Below are 17,571 nucleotides of genomic sequence, written 5' to 3'. Positions count from 1 at the left end.
GAAAATATTTTTTCGAATATTGATATAATGAATTGTATTTATTATTATACACGCTTCTTGGATGATATTTCTATCATCCTAAAGGGCGATGAAATTACAGCTAAAAATTTAGTGGAATATCTTAATAATAGCAGTTCTTATTTAAAGTTTACAAATAAGTTTGGTACTGAAAAAATAGCTTATTTTTAGATGTACTCCTTAGGAAAGATAGAGAAGGTTACAAAGCATCTATTTTTCGTAAAGAAACGTACTCTAACTTGTTTCTCCACTTCACCGGTTCACATCCTTACTCCCAGAAAAGATTAATAGTTAAGGGCCAACTAGTTCATACAGCTAGAATGGTAACTGGTGAAGTGGAGTTTCACAAAGAATGTGAACAATTATTTCAGATGTTCACACAAAGAGGGTACCCAGTAACACTTCTTTCACATTTGGTATCTGAAGTAACCGATAAGAGATCTAAGGGAATATATATGAACCAATTTTAAAACAAAAACATATAGAAATCCATGAAGAAACTGCACTACAAGAGAATATAGATCAAATAGATATTGTCCATCTAGAGGGAGAATTGGATACAAAGGAAGCAAGTAAACAATATAATATGAGCTTTGTATTTACTTACAGCGCAAAAACAGTGGGAACAATCAAAAATGCCATTTTGAAGAATTGGAACATCCTTTTAAATGACAAATACATAAGTAAAATAGGACCAAAACCAGAATTTGTGAATAGGAGAGGATATAATCTGAAAAAAAAGTGCCCAATATAAACTTTGTACATATACCTGGAATGTTAAAATGTGAATCATGTAACTACTGTGGTTTTATAGCAACAGGAGAAACATTTACTATTAGAAATAAGGAATATAGTATTAAGAAAAGGTTTACATGTAATACAAAAATGGTGGTCTGTTTAGCTCAATGTAATCTCTGTTCAGCTTTCTATGTCGGAAAAACCAATATAAAACTAAAATAAAGAGTATATGAACACCTGTACAGTATAAGAAAAAATAAAATTGAGAATGCTTTAGCTAAACATATTAATCATAATTCCACTCATAGTTTTAAATTTAGGGCCATAGATCAAATTATGGAAGACTATAGAAGGGGGCCCACCAATTTTTTATTAGAACAACTGGAACTTTTATGGCAGTTAAGGTTAGATGCTCATCACCCTCCTGGCATTAATAAAACTTGTTCAATCTTGCCATACTTGAAACTTAGAAGTTTGAAGAGATAGCTGTAAGGAATTGCTTAAAGTTTGTATATGAATATGTATATATATGTATGTATGTATATCACATTATATTGTATTTATATACATATATTATATTATGAGGTAAACATATATATACATGTATTTTTATGTAATACATAAAACACTGACATTACTTAACTATGCGCTTTTAGAGGCATGAATAGTAGTAGGACTGTCTTTAATTTTATTTAAAGTATTTAAAGTAGTGAACATTATTTAGAGTTGCAAATAGTATTGTTGGTTTGGTTTCATATTTTTTCAGCGAGGTTATCGCTTTAAAAGCAAGGTAGTTTAAAGAATGCATTGGGACTTTTTGTAGTTAATCGTTAGTAATTTATTATGTAAATTACTTTATTACATGACTTTTGAATGTAACTTGAATGTGTTTAAAAACTTCTATGCATTACTTTATTGTTATCTGAGGAAGTTGGGTCAGTGAACCTGATGAAAAGCACTTCATAAACTTTGCATTTTATCCTTCCTGTGTCGTCCTTTGGGTACTTTGTCTAGATATTTATAGTTTTGCTATTTGAAAATTGTAAAATATCTTTCTGATGCAAGAATGTTTAGGCTTGGCTTTTTTATTTTTTATTCAATTAATATGAAACTCATATATGATATATATGTGTACGCATAAAGGGATTTGGATTCTTGAACTAATTCAAGCTACCGGTACTATTAACATCTATTGAGAGAGAGAAAATGTGAATAACTGCTGTGTCATATTGTTTTATGTACGAGTCTACTTTGAAACCTTGGGATAGGGCATGGTTTTTGTCATGACTATATCACCATCTTGGATGTAGACAACAAAAGGCACACCTTTTCCATGTGATGGAGTCAGTTATTCTTGACTCTCTATGACTTGGATCTGAATTTGACTTTGAAAGGGCTGCAACATTGACATATATGAATGAAACTAAGAATCGAGCTTTATTTCATTTCTGCTCTCTTTTATAACTGCTGTTTAATGCTGCTGTTGAATCATCATAGCGCCTGCAATTTATCAGCACCATTGTCAGCTTAAAGATGCTGCATACAATGTGTGTGTGTGTGTGTGCGCACGTGTGTGTGTGCGTGTGTGTGTGTGTGCGTGTGTGTGTGTGTGTGTGTGTGTGTGTGTGTGTGTGTGTGTGTGTGTGTGTGTGTGTGTGTGCTTATTTGGGGGGTGGGGGGTGAGGCTGTACATATACAACTGACCATGCAATGTAAACCACTTGCTTGTAAATTTACAGTTTCAGCACCATTTGCTTCTTTAACACTCGCTTGCTTGCTAGCAAACACAAGTTTCATTCAAGTGGGCCTTGTGAAACCTAAACTTAGTCTCCTCATTTCAGTCATTCAGACTGCCCTAATGCAGTCAAAACATAACAATGCTAATAATTTAGACTACCAATTTAAATAATTTAATTCCATAAATAAGTAAACTTTTCATAGATATGGTTAATGTGAAATGTAAACTTTAATAAGGAAAACAAGAACTACAAGCTAGAGAATATGATTTTTTTTTCTTTGGTTTCAAGATTAGAAAAAAAAACAGCAAGCTGTATTGATATTTTAAATTCCATAAAATATAACTACATTAGTGAGGAGGCTAATGGAAGGTTCTGCATTGTTAAGGTTTATGGAAATGTGTGCTATGTTACTGATATTAACCGTATATGATGCACAGCTTTTAGTCCACTTGTATTAAGTCATCCATGACTCTTCCAACAGTCTGCAAAGTACAACCACGGATTATTATACAATTTAACCGAAATAGTATGTCTTCTACCCTTGAACATATCCTTGGTTGCACAGTGAAGGACAGGCAAGATATATAAGCATCAAAAGCATTTTCATTTTTTTGTGGAGGAAACATCAGAGTCATATTAACCAATATCAGTTATTTAGTGAAATGAGAGCTGCTATTAATTAACTATACATACAGCACAGTATCAAATGTGATCACAAAAAAAAAAAAAAAAAAAAATCACAGTTTTCACCCTTCAGTAAAACAAGCATCTGAATGTAATAGTACAAGTAATATGTATATTACCTGTAAAAAAGAGCAAGAAAAAAATAAATGGTTCTAGGTATCATTACCTGGTAATTAGAATGATTTTTTGTTACAGAATGCTGTAACATAAAGATTGAATTTGCCTCTTTCCTTTTATATTCCCGAACAATGAAGTAGATCTAAACATTATTATTAAAGGATCCTTCCTTCTGAGTCAACTCTGTAAACTTTTTGCATATAACAGAATGTATTGATAAGGTACTAACACTTTAACAGCATGTTTCCAATATTCATAGTGAGATCCATTTAAGTCAGCAGTAGTCATCTAACAACGTGATATTCAAATTAAATTTCCATATTAAGTATATTCTAATCCTTTCATCATCTTAGCATTTACCCATGTCAGGTTTGTTGAGTGGCAGGTAGTCTTATTGTGGTCAGGGCATGACAATGCACATTACTCATTATAATAATAATTGTTGCTATTGGTATATTGTAATATTATAATTTACTTCATTTTATTCTCTCACTGTGTTGCTGATCAATGATATCAGATGTGATCATTGCTAGGTGCCCAATAACCATTCACCACCAGTAGAGTTCACTGTATCAGACAGGTATAATGTCTCAAGGTCTACTGTTGTTATCTAGGTTTGTTGTAACAAACTCTGCTTTTTATTATTTATGTTTGATAATAAATTAAATAAACTGGTACATGGAACATTCCCCTTTATGACCTGGGACAAAGCAACAAAAACATGATGAAATAATCACTTCTCAGAACAGAGTAAGTGACATCAGGAGTAGATAATACATTTGAAACAGATATTACATTATAAGAATACTTGATTTTTACTGAAGTACAGGGTTTTGAAACCTAATTCGCTGAAATGAATGCACTGAATTCTTATGGTCTTAAAAAAGCTTTCAGTCTTCTTTCTAACTCTAGTACCTTAGACATCTTCCCATATAAGACAACAGAGAGATTGCTGATAACTCCAATAACTTGTTTTTTAATGACTCATTTAAAAGGGTGTGGTGCAAAAATGGAAGAAGTGCCAGTTACTCTTTTTCATCTTAATCAGAATCAATTATAATAAACAGTGCTAAATGAAAATTAGAAAACTGTCATACCTGCTAAAACAAGCATCTACAGGACGTATCAATCTCGGAGTCAGGGAAATATTTTATTTTGCTGGCAGACCAACCATTTAATTTACCTCCAAAGTTCTGACCTTTGTGTTGCAATATTCAGGTAGCATGGGAAGTGGGGGCACAGCAGCTCAACAAAAGCAGTGGGAAAAATTATGTTTTATGATGCACACAATGCTGTTGACTAAATGTTACAGTATTTAAATGTAGAGACATGATCAGAATTTTTATAGAATTAGGTTCTTTGACTTTTTATGTTTGCCAACGTTGTAACATAATTTATTTTTCCAAAGTGCACTGGTCTAGCTATGTGAAAGTACAGTGAGCAAATTCAGTTTCTAGCATCCATTTTGGCAGATAACTTCCTTTGGTATGTTTGATTAAGAGTAGCTATACAATGAGATATAAGATGTGCGATGGTAAGGTGTCATAAATGAGCACATGATTCCATAATGCTTTATTTACCTTCATGTATTGTTTTTGCTTCAGGTTCTGAAGACAGCAAAACACTCCCAACCTGGTTTCTGTGAAATCACTTTTCACATAGTAAGCATATAACTACAGTGGAGTTTGAATCTGCGGCTATCTAGTGACTGACTGCTTCTGTAAGCACTATAGTATAATGCATGGAATGGAAGAGATTAATACTAAGGCGCCATCTGTAGTTAATGACAAGGGTAATTTTGGTGACTAAAGATTATAGGTATAACATTTCAGCTTTGAAAAGAACCACTGCCCAAAGAAATAACTAATTAGTTTGTACGGTTAACGCTATTGATATATTTAATTTAGTCCAAAAAACAAAGCATTCTTTACTTTGTTGCTATTTTTTAAAATAATTTGTTAAATCTTGAAGCATTCGATATGTAAGTTGTACAGCAGCTGAGTAGCATACATATGGGTTTTGCCAGTCATGTAATTAGGAACGGTCCCCTTTCATAATGAACTAGGAAAAATGGTGACACATTCTAAAAATCATTTTCTAATATTTTTGCTAAAAACCTTTGTTATGACAAACACATATGACACAGAACCATGTGCACCTGTAAGCTGCCCACTAAATAAAAATGGTGTGTAGCCTATATTTGAAGTGTGACAGGGGAAGAAAAGTGCAAGGTCTAAGGATGCCAGCCTAGGACTCCTTGGAATAGTTGTCTTCTTCATCACTGATGTGCATTTTCTCTTCAGATACTCCACTCTCATCAATATTCTCCAGTGAGTCAGCATGCTGCACTGAGAGCTCAGAAAGGTTAATGTTGGGAAGGGTGTTCTGCTCAGGAAACACCCACGGCTTGTAGTTGGGATTGTGTTTTCGTTTCCAGTCTGGGTATTTTAGGCAGGCTTTGTAAATTTTCTTCATAGCCTAAAAATGAAGCAAACAGTGATTCATGCAGTTAGTAGAAATAATATAAGTTTTCATTAAATGTTAAATATTAATGCTTTTAAAATGACTATTTTAAGCTTGTGAATATGACGCTGTAGTGTGCCTTTTTGATGAACTTTGCAGCATTTTGAGCAAATGGTAGAATATGTCAAACTATGAGATAAAATAAAAATGAGGATGAAAAGGAAAGGTGGTGTCCACAAAGGTGAAAGCAGGGTAATTGGTGAAAACAACTGTAGTTTCTTATAAGGTAAACAAAGCAGTTAGGAAGATGGAATCACCTTGATGGATAAAGTAAAATGAATGGACAGTGAGTTGTAGAAACACAACACTTGTAGGAGCAGACGTGTTGTGGTGATAATCAAAGCCAGGAAGACAAAAAAGTACAAGTAATTACTGAAAGCAAAAATAATCTAAGGGATATTTCTTAGGGAGATAAATGCAAACATGTAAAGTAGATGAAGAAGGTGTGTGTGTGTGTGTGTGTGTGTGTGTGTGTGTGTGTGTGTGTGTGTGTGTGTGTGTGTGTGTGTGTGTGTGTGTGTGTGTGCAAGAGGTAACAAGTTACATTTATACAGAAATAATTTGCCTCAGTATTCATTTATACAATAGTTCAAAGGTTCGAGTACAGGAAGGGAGAATAGGAACACCCTTAGTAATCAGGGTAGTCTGGATGATGAATGTGGAGGTTAGGAATGCATGATTTCAGAATAACAGTGATGTCAGGATAGCAAAAGCATAAGATTTGGCACTCTGATAAAGAGATGATTTTGGAGTAAGCACACCAGAAGACATGCACTTTATCTGTTCTAGATAATCTTCAACAGCAAGGGTTCACAACATGCCCTGCCATAAAAAAACAGGAACACCATGAGGACTGACTTATGACAGAGTTTATTCAAAGAACTCTTGTGCATATAACATAACTAGACATCATATCAGCAATATATTTAAAAACATTCTCTAGTAAAAGGTATTTGGAAAATTAAACGGAAAAGGTTATGAATTTGTTGAAGTGTTTATTCATGCAATAGTTCAAAGGTTCCAACACAGGAAGGGAGAACAGGAACACCATTAGTAATCAGGGTAGTCTTCCTGATCTCACCATTCATCATCACTCAGCCTACCCTGATCTCTTGTTAGATCAGTACATAATGAATTAGTCAAGAAAATGACTCACTCTTCTTATCAGACTGAGAAACACTTCTCATCTAAATGATTTTTATAAGGAGGCAAGCATTCTGCACCCCATCCCCTGAACACATTCACCCTAACTTCAAGAGCACACAAGAGAGAGTTCTTACATGAGGTGGCAAGACCCTGTATTTCACATGACATAGTAACCAAAAACAGCCACTGATAAAAAAGAAACAGCCTTGTGCCAAGTATAACAACAGGATAAAAACTTAAAAAGTTTATTAACCAACCAGTAGATTAAAATTTAGTAAGAGTTAAGCACTTTCATCCCAATATGTCAAGGGACTTCATCAGAACCAGTTGTTGTCCTTGGCACCAAGCCCCTGTTATCTTGGTGGAAAAGGTGAAATGCTCCAGTGAAGTACACACTTGTCTGAAATAAAAAGCAGACCAAAACATTGTAAGCTTGCGTTCTTCATTTACAACCACTTAGGTATGAACTTCATCTATTAATACACAATCACTTGTAGGGAAAAAGGTTTCAGCAGATGGCAATATATGGTTTGGATGATAAAAGCAGAAAATGCCAGGGTGGTGTAGCAAGGTTTAGCCATGTTTGAGTTCTGTTCAGCATATCTTGGTTGATGCAAACTCGATCTCCTGGAATGTTTTAAACTTTTTTGCTTATAATGCTAAAATAGGTGAAGTTATTAATCTGCAATGAGGACTATAAAATGTGGGCTTATAGGAAAGTGCTGTGGTAATAAACTGCTTACATAATATCTTAAATAGAACTGAACTTCAGTTTGAACTATACAAGCTAAGTTTCAACGTGAATTGAAGTGATTTAAAAGTGGTCAGAAGTTGGCAGCAGATATGCTGCTGTACCATTTTGGTCTTCATTTGAGAAACCTGTTAAATTTGTTCATCTGAATTTTTGTTGCTGAAACAGAAATGAAATGGAACCATGTTGCTGTATGCTTTGCCCATGGAATGCAAATTATTTCCTGCTATCAGAATTTAGTGTAGCTACAGTCAGAGCTGCACAGTGAAGATGACAATGAATATATTGTTTTGGTGTTTTGGAATTTTGGGTGTACCAAATCTTTCTTTGGGGTGACATTTTGCCTAATGGCCATTTGGTGGCTTTTGGATTGTGGTCATGGAGTTTGCTTGTTGGAGCTTATAGTCAAAACTGCAAAAGAAAGATTGAAGACTATTGCTAAAGATGCTCTTTTTGGAATGTTGGTGTTTTTGGTTTATCTGTTAACTGTTTGTAGTAATGTTTTGCTTAATGGTCCTTGTTCGTTTTTTTTTTTTATATGGCTTGTGATCGTGAACTCTGTTGTAGGCTGCATTAACAAGAGCCCATCTTATTCTTTGGGAAACTACTTTTAGATATATTGTACTATAGGCACACTGGTTTTCACTGCATTTGTTATATTCAGCTCTGCCACGCATTGGCTAAACTGTGTTTTTTTGGGTATTGATGATTCTCAAACTTTGCATCTAATGGTCAGCTATTGAAGTTGCTTTGAGGAACCTGCCTAATACAAATTTTACTCGCTTGTTAATATAACTTATCTGGCCTTATTTTACTGTTATTCATTATTCAGTTCCTGTTATTTGTAAAATACTTTGGTAATAAACAACTTAAACTTGAACTTAAATTTGAAATATGAAGGCTTGATTATAGCCCGATTGCAAGATGGTGCAATTCAGAAGGGCAGCAGTAATTTCAGAGAGCATATGTGTAACACGGTTATGAAGAATGAAGGACAAGAGGAAGATGTAGGTATTACAACCTTTCTCAAAAAGAATCATTAAATGCAATCGAAAGGACAAGAGAAAGATGTAGTTATTAAAACCTTTCTCAAAAAGAATCATTAAATGCAATCTGACAGGAAGTGATAAAACGAAGAAACACAACTGAATAAGGAGCTGTATTGCAAAATGAAAAACTTAAGTGATTTCAGTGGTTATCTTGTCTCTGACAAGAGTATAAGAGAGGCCGTACTTAAGAGTATTTTAAACATGGATGATGGACCCTAAGAGTAATCAACCTAATGAGAGCAAATAATAGATTCATAAAGGTGACAAAGAAGACATTTAAAGAGCCATATTCATATTCACAGAGAAAAAGACAAACATGGCAATATGTTGTGGGTGCACAGGATTCCAAAGTGGCAGATAAGGTGGTGTTTATGAAAAAGAACAGAAGAGGAATGTGGGAGTATGACTGGCCACTAGGGAGGCAGATTAGGGATTTTCCTAATAAGGTATCTATTCAAAGAAAGGGTAGTGGCCATATATAACCTGCAGTTTTAGAAGACAGAACAGATAACCTGAAGAAGATATGGTGCAGGTGAGCTGCACAAGAAAGAAAACTGATGCACGATAAATTGTCTAGCTGTACCTTTAATTAGCTGTAATAAGTTGATAATGTGTCCATCAGTATCTTTTATGCACGTTCAAAAATATGAATAAGTAGTGGGCATCAGTAGACATTTTCTTCATTTATAATATAAAAAAACAGATTAAGTAGCTAATATCTTCAACTAGGATGATGGTCAAAATTATCATCCCTTCAACTGATTCTCTCCTTGTACCTCTGGTAGTCATAAATGTCATTGTTTTAGACAATGCAAACCTCTGGCTACTTGTAAACAATTACTCAACAGATAGAAGACAATACAGTAACCAGCATATATTAACAATATCAGATACGGATGACGGATTAGTCTGCCTATCTGATTGTGTCAGTGTGGGTATCCTTAATAAGACAACTGAAAATAATACTCAAAATAGGCTAGTTAAGCATGGCAGAACCATACAATTCATGATAAATTATCTTAGTCCGAAAATGTCTAATTCATTTCAAGTCACTGTTTCAGACATGTCATCCATACTTGCAACATATGTATATTACACAAACCAGCATCTGAACTGAGCAACTAAAATAGAATGAAATGTTGATTTGTTGGTGTGCTGAAAACAAAAACACAACTTGTATGGAATCATATACTTCTACAGACTTGCAATCATTGCAACCTAACTTCTGTAAATTAAAATGTGAAAACAAATAATGTTGAACAACTTTGTCACAGCATAAATTACATTTTGCTTTAAAAGACTAAAATAAAATGCCCCTGCTTTCATCATAATCCCTCAGTCTATTTTCAGGTGCCACTGTTTTGATCTGCTTACCCACAGGTATGTAATGTTCCTTCTGACAAAGTTTGCAGATGACTGACAAAGTTTGCAGATGACTGCAAACTGGGCGCCGTAGTCGAAAACACATCTGACACAGATATCCTTCAGAAAGGTCTCACAGAAACGGATAACTGGTGCCAGAGCCATGGCCTAAAGTTAAATGCCAAAAAATGCATAGTCATACCCTTCGGGAAAAACAAGGTTACCCCTAGCTACCACATAGGTGGAAATCCACTGAGCACAGAAGAAGTTATTAGGGACCTGGGGACCCAGGTTGACAGTAGCCTGTCATTCGACACCCATGTAGCTAAAGTAGTTAGGAAGACCTTCTACATTGCCCACCTTATCATGAAGGGATTCACATCTAGATCAAGGAGGTCATAGTTTCCTGTACTCATCACTCATCAGACCAATGATTGAGTACAATGCCCCATTCGGAATGTATCTGACCCGACACTTGCAGCAGCTGGAGAGGCCACAAAAGTTTCTCACCAAAAGGATAAAGGGTCTCAAAAATCTGTCCTATGCTGCCCGACTGAAAGAACTTCAGCTCTATTCAGTCGCTTACCCCTTGCTCAGAGGTGACCTGTGCCTGACATACAAGGCCATGTCAAACCCAGATTTGATGAATATACTTCACCTCAATAAATCTAGATCCATCAGAGCCACAAGGGCGGAGACTTAAACCTCGACATGGCTATTAATAGGACGTGCTGGAGGGATAGATTCATCACCCAAAGACTCCCTATGCTGTGGAACAAAATCCCGGTATATGTGAGGCAGAGCACCTCGCTGGCCTTGTTCAAGAGAAATCTTGACCAATGGATGGGAGATCGCAGATATACCCCAGGGATTACCTCAGTGTCACTGCTCGACAGAGGCACAGCAAAATAATGGGTATAGTTCCCCATACTAAAGGGGTGGCGTAAGCCACAAAACTATGGGCTAGGCTTGTAAATGCCCTCGGGCAGATAGCCTAGTATAAACCTATGAAACCTATGAAACCTATGTTGTAAAAACTTATTTATTTTTTTAAGTGTATAGATTGGTATAGATCCTCTGAACTTCATGGGCTAGATTCCAAAACACCTGCTCTCAGTGTAAGTGGCTTTCTTTGGTGTAATGCTTATCTGTAAACAGGCTTACAGCGGGGGCCAGATTCCAAAACACCTGCTCTCAGCCTGCTCTTATTGTAAGTGACTGAGAGCAAGTCTTTTGGAATTGGGCCCCATAACTGATTTCTAGATAAGATAGCAGAAAACAGCAATGGTAAACTGAAGCACGACTTGTATCACCATTCAGTAAAATAAAATCACATTTATTTTCAAGTAGGTAAGCGCTTTCACCACAGAATGTGGCTACATCAGACCATTTACAAGTAAAGGTACATAAACTGCCAAACATTTCCATTTATACATTACACCTCCCCCTAATTAAATTGCTGTTTTCTGCTGTCCTGCCTACATTTTACAATGGGGACTGTTTGCCTACTGGGGTACATTCTTTCTTTGATTTCTATATAAGCCTATAGTGATTTTTTTCTAGATATATTATTCCATATGGTGAAGCCCTGTTGTAAAGGTGTACTTATAAAGGAATCCATATGTTTTTTTTCCTATCTTGGAACAAGTACCTTGTCATTTAGATATGATAAAGTTGTTCAATATTTTCTAAGTTAATATTCATTAAAACATTTTGCAGTATAACAGATATGGTCATACAGTCCCTGCTTAGAAGAGGATTCAGCTAATAACTGATGTGCTGTGCATGTTATGTACTGATTTACTAGCTTTTCGTCTTTTATTCTGTATTTCTCATGAAACCAAAAACAATACTGTTACAAATAGTAATGCAGGAAAAAGACAGCTTAGGAAACCAACCTTAGATTTACAGAATTCCATACATCAAACAGTGTATTAAAAGCTGCACAAGATAGAATGGAATCCAACCCTTGTGTTCAGGATTTATTTATGTATGTGTGTATTGATTTATTTATACATTTGTTAACTGGGCTGGTCAACAGACCCCTTTTAGGCACAATCCTTTCAAATCTTCATTGTGACTAGATGCAAACCTCCTACAAGAAATGGGCAGTTAAGACACTGCATATGACATTCACCCCTAAAGAAGCCACTCTGATGACTACAAACCCAGGTTTCCTTTTGTTATAGTAATTTTCTGTAGAACTAAGGTAGAGCCAAACTTTAATAAGGATCTAGCAAGGGCAGTAATTTTATGTTTTATATTCCTTTGGGAAATATCATTGAAACAAATGAAGTCCAAATATTTTTGTGAAATTAGGGAGCAGGGGGATTCATGAATTTCTAGTGTTTAGTAGCACGAGTAATACATTTCTTTACAATTGTAAAAAAGGTTCCAGAATAGAGCAGGCTGTGAAAAGAGATATTTTCTGAGAAAAATATTCAGAACAATTTTACAGACAGGTAAAAGTAAACAATGCCACAAAAATATTTTGGCATGTTTTTTTCCAAAGGGAGGACAGCTTAGGACAGTTTCTCAATATGTTTTCCCACAACTATACATTTTCCATACAGTTCCATTAGTGACCTGTTGCATTTGTATAAAGTCTATATACATTTCTGTGAGTAAAGAATGAAAAAAACTATAGGTATCTCCAGGTGACTATATGCATACAGCTACAGGAGCTAGATTGAGATGGGGACCAAAAGTAATAAATACTTATCTGTAAAAGAAAGGATGCAGCAAATCTACAACGCAGTCCAGGAAGGTTTGACTAAAAGGCTACAGACATCTTAATGATTTGATATCACATCAAAACATAGGATAATTTAGTTGTACCAATTTGTAGGTCTTTCAGTAAGAAGAAACAGCATACAAAGGATAAGTTCATGTATAGGAGGCTGTCTCTCAGATGCCCATTCTGCGGGAGGAATAAAGGTGCCTTATTGAAGTCTCAAGTAATTTATTCAGTTAAGTAGGTAGATGGACAAGTATGCTTGTTCTAGATAGACGGATTAGTATTCCTGTTCTAGAACTATTTGTTTGTATGCTGGCAATGCCTATTGAGTCCAGATAGGTGGTTTCATTTTTAAAAGGCTTAGAGCAATCTTGGGTGTTATTTCTTAGCTTGCTAACATAGAAAAATAAAGATTTATAATTGCCTATAGCTTCAAAGGCTAAACTATATTTATGGGCTGCCTTACTAAATATAGTAGTATGTTTCTCTTACTGCTACTGAAATGAAATATTCTAGACATGGGATAGTTACTTATTTCCTAAAATCTTATACTTTTATCAGGTTTAGGAGCTAGTAGTACTCAGTTGCTCAACTGAGTCTGCAACTCCAGAAAGGCTCATCCAGACTCTGCTACACTTTGCTGTGAAGGAAAGGTTAGTTTGCTGTTATTTTTTGTATTTCTGTATTGCCTTTCTATATTTTGAATACTGTAGTTTGTTTTCTTTACCTTGTGTTTTGCTTGCATTCTGTTTTAACAGCATATTAAAACTTCAAAAGAGACCACAGCTATCTCTGTTCTGAGTCAGGCAGAATTTTTCCCTCCCTCCCACCCATTTAAGTTGTCTTGTTAAATACCACTGTCTTTCTAGTTGCCCGCCTCTTATGTTAATCTGACCATATATCTCATTTCTCTCTACTTTCACTGGCTTATGTGAGTAATCACAAAACCATCACTTTTGAAATCCCACCCCTTCAATTATTTAAATTTATTGGCCATCCTACAGTATTTCATAGTACCAAAATACAAAAGTAACCACCCCTTTCAGTCCATCTTGCTGTTTTAAAAATAGTAACTCTCCACTAAACCTTAACTTTTTAAACAGGTAAAACTCAAGTTACCTACTTTCATATCTAACTTCTCTAGTGCACACTGCAGAGTGCATTCTTTTCAATCTTACCTTTAAGCATCCGTGTTACTAGCACTTTCTCTAATACCTAAAAAGATCATCTCTACTTGACTCCAAGTAGACTTTTCTCTATCTGTTAAACCTAGCACTTGCTCCTACAGTACTTATTACCTTGATACGGCACTCTTATAGATAGCACCCCAAAAAGGCAAACCCTCATTTCTCGGTCACCCACGTCCCCCGGAATCTCTTTTAAAGTTTTTTTGTCTAGTCCTTCTAGCATGTCGAGGGATCATTTGCTAGTGTCCTCTCCTGCTCAGCTGGTGAACCTGGGAATATTGAGGCAATGTTACAATTGCCTCATGTACACAGACAACCGTCTCCTCCTCCCACAAAACACAAATACATGCGAGAGATGCAACTATACGGCCAAACTGGAGGCTGAGCTCTCAACATAGGACTGGCAAGACCAGTCAGGAGGAGAAGGTTACCACACACACTATAGACCCAGTCTCACATAGTACCATCACAACCTCAAATCATACACATAAACACACAAAGACATACTCGCGGCTCTGATCAAAAATCTACCAAAACAGCAGAGGCCACCAAAGCAGACACCCAAACAACCACCACCTCAGAACACAACACCTGCAACACATAGACCTCACAGTCAGAGTGTCAAACAGTCACAGCCCTTAAGGCCAAACACAATGCCAGACACACTAGTCATTGGTGACTCCATAGTCAGACACACTGACGCCCCGCCACCAGACTGAGTAAGGAGAAGGTCACAGTAAGCTGCCTGTCGGGCGCTAGAATCCGCCACATAACGCAAGCACTCAGGTCTCTCAACAGCAGGTACAAATACGACTCAGTCATTGTCCACACTGGTGTAAACGACCTGAGACGCACTCCTTGGACTACATGAAAAGAGACATTGAGGAGCTCTCTGATTATGTAGCCCAGGCAGGTATGACCCTGACCTTGAGCAGTATCCTACCTTCACCAAGAATGATGCCACAATACAGAGATAAGATGATCAGCTTTAACAATTGGCTTAAACTCTGGTGTCATTCAAAGGGGATCCAATGTCTGTCTGCCTGGGATGACATGCTGGACAAGCCACGCTGCTTCAAGGGACGGCTTGCACCTGTCACCCCTGGGATTCCGGATATTGGCAGAGGCTCTTGCCACCCCATAGTGCCTTTTTAGGCAAGGCTCAAATTCTAAACCTACCACCCTAGAACACAAAAAGGAAAAACTAAGGGTAATGCTGCTCAATGCCAGAAGTCTAATTCACAAAATGCACGCACTTGAGGCCCTTCTCAGTAGGGAAAACATCGATGTGTGTGCAGTGAGAGAAACCTGGTTCAAGGCTCCTGAGAGCACCCCAGCACTATCAGGTTTTACCTCTTATCATGCGCTCCGCCCCAAAATCCGGACAATACCAAGAAAGGGGGGTATCCATATTCATCAAGGACACCCACACCTCAAGACTGGTGGCAACGACGATGCATCGGAGACCATCCAGGTGCAATTAACCATAGGCAAGACTGCTCTGCAAATTGTAGCATGTTACAGTTCATCGGCCTAAACTCAGGAACCTCACATGGCCTTCCTGAAAACACTAGAGGGGATAAATGTATCACCAAACACCATCATACTAGGTGACTTCAATTACCCTAATATAGACTGGGAACACTACTCAAGCCCAAACACCCTAGCCCAAAAGTTCCTGGAATTCATAAACTCAAATGCCATGGAACAACTAGTCACCATCCCCACAAGAGGAGAAAACATACTTGATCTCATCATCACGAACATGGGAGCACAATGTTCAACACCGAAGTATACCCTCACTGGTGAGATCAGATCACAACTAATCTCGCTGGAGGTCCTCATCCCACCCCCACCCCGAATAAAAAAGACCAAAATAAAGAACTTCCCGCAAGCCGACTTCACACTCTTAAAGACTAGTGTGGTCTGCTTTAAGGCCCCGAGCCGGGCGGAAAACAGTACTCAAGCCGCTGAATCACTTACAAATGCCTTCTACCAGCACCTGCAGGACTGCATGGATAAGGCAATCCCAAGCAAAACAAAGACTCTTTGTACCAAAGGAAAGCGCCCAGTCTGGTGGACCCCAGCCATAAACAAACTCTACAACAAAAGGAGGAAGCTACTACAAGATAGAGCAAAATCCTTAAAAGGTAAGACACCCTTGATCACTATAAGTAAAAAACTAAGAGCTCTCATAAAATCATCCAAAGCAAATTTTGAGAGAAAAATAGCTAAAGACTCAAAAGACAATCATAAGGCCTTCTTTAGCTATGTTAGAAACCTGGGAGGAAACTCCCAGATATGCTCAGAACTAGTTCAAAATGATGTGAAGATTACTGATCCTACAGACATTGCCAACATACTGGCTGACAGGTTCAGTGCAAACTTCTCCCCCCCAAAAGGAGAGATATCTATATCAAGCGATTGCAGCCCCCGAAAGATCTGCAACGCCCAAGTGAGAACTGCGCTCTCCAAAGCAAAACACAGCATCCATGGGACCTGATGGTGTCCCCAGCTGTGTGCTCCACTTAACTCAACGAGGAATTAAACCCACAGCTAGGACAGCTGTTTAATCATAGTCTTACCTCTGATACGCACTCCAGGAGTGGCGACTGCAACTGTGGTCCCACTTCACAAAGGCGGTGCCTCCACCGACCCTGGAAATTACCGCCCATTAGCTTGACAAGCCTTATCTGCAAAGCCATGGAGAGGATCATAATGGACCTCATAAATAAAGACATAGGGAATTTGCAGACTTTGGATCCATCCCAGTTTGGCTTTGTCAAAGGCAGATCATGCCTTCTAAACTTGGTTGACTTTTTGAAACAGTCACCAAAGCCATTGATGAGGGAAAGGCAGTCCATACAGCCTACCTCGATCTGGCGAAGGCCTTCGATACAATACCCCACTGGGTATCATTGAAAAACTCATCAGCTTAAATGTTAACCCATACATCACAAGATGGGTTGCAAACTGGCTGAGTGACAGAACCCACAGGGTCAGAGTTGCTGGCCATGTCAGACTCAAAGCCTGTCACAAGTGGTGTACCACAGGGCTCAGTCCTGGGCCCACTCTTGTTTGGCATCTACTTTTCCAAGTACAAGCAAACACAGGAGGGTTATGGCTGACAAAGTTTGCAGATGACTGCAAACTGGGCCATAGTAGAAAACACATCTGACACAGATATCCTTCAGAAGGGTCTCACAGAAATGGATAACTGGTGCCAGAGCCATGGCCTAAAGTTAAATGCCAAAAATGCATAGTCATACCCTTCGGAAAAACAAGGTTACCCCTAGCTACCAAATAGGTGGCAATCCACTGAGCACAGAAGAAGTTATCAGGGACCTGGGGACCCAGGTTGATAGTAGTCTGTCATTCGACACCCATGTAGCTAAAGTAGTTAGGAAGACCTTCTACATTGCCCACCTTATCATGAAGGGATTCTCATCTAGATCAAGGGAGGTCATAGTCTCCCCTATACTCATCACTCATCAGACCAATGATTGAGTACAATGCCCCA

At 37.5% G+C, this 17,571-nt stretch overlaps 1 protein-coding gene across 1 annotated transcript in view; it reads right to left on the bottom strand.

Annotated features, from left to right (window-relative positions):
• Positions 1–2,385: 2,385 nt before the first annotated feature.
• The window catches only part of LOC122799984 (START domain-containing protein 10-like), a 751,875-nt gene continuing 736,689 nt past the window's right edge, over positions 2,386–17,571 (bottom strand). The window contains exon 7 of the mRNA XM_044069425.1: positions 2,386–5,774. Coding sequence (XP_043925360.1) covers positions 5,544–5,774 — 231 coding nt within the window. The 3' untranslated portion in view covers positions 2,386–5,543. The remainder of the gene's footprint in view (positions 5,775–17,571) is intronic.

Source organism: Protopterus annectens, chromosome 4.part0, assembly GCF_019279795.1.
Source record: "Protopterus annectens isolate FY-2018-M chromosome 4.part0, PAN1.0, whole genome shotgun sequence".
Lineage (NCBI taxonomy): Eukaryota > Metazoa > Chordata > Ceratodontiformes > Protopteridae > Protopterus > Protopterus annectens.
Note: the sequence above shows the minus strand (reverse complement) of the source record. Positions and strands in the feature narration are given on the sequence as shown.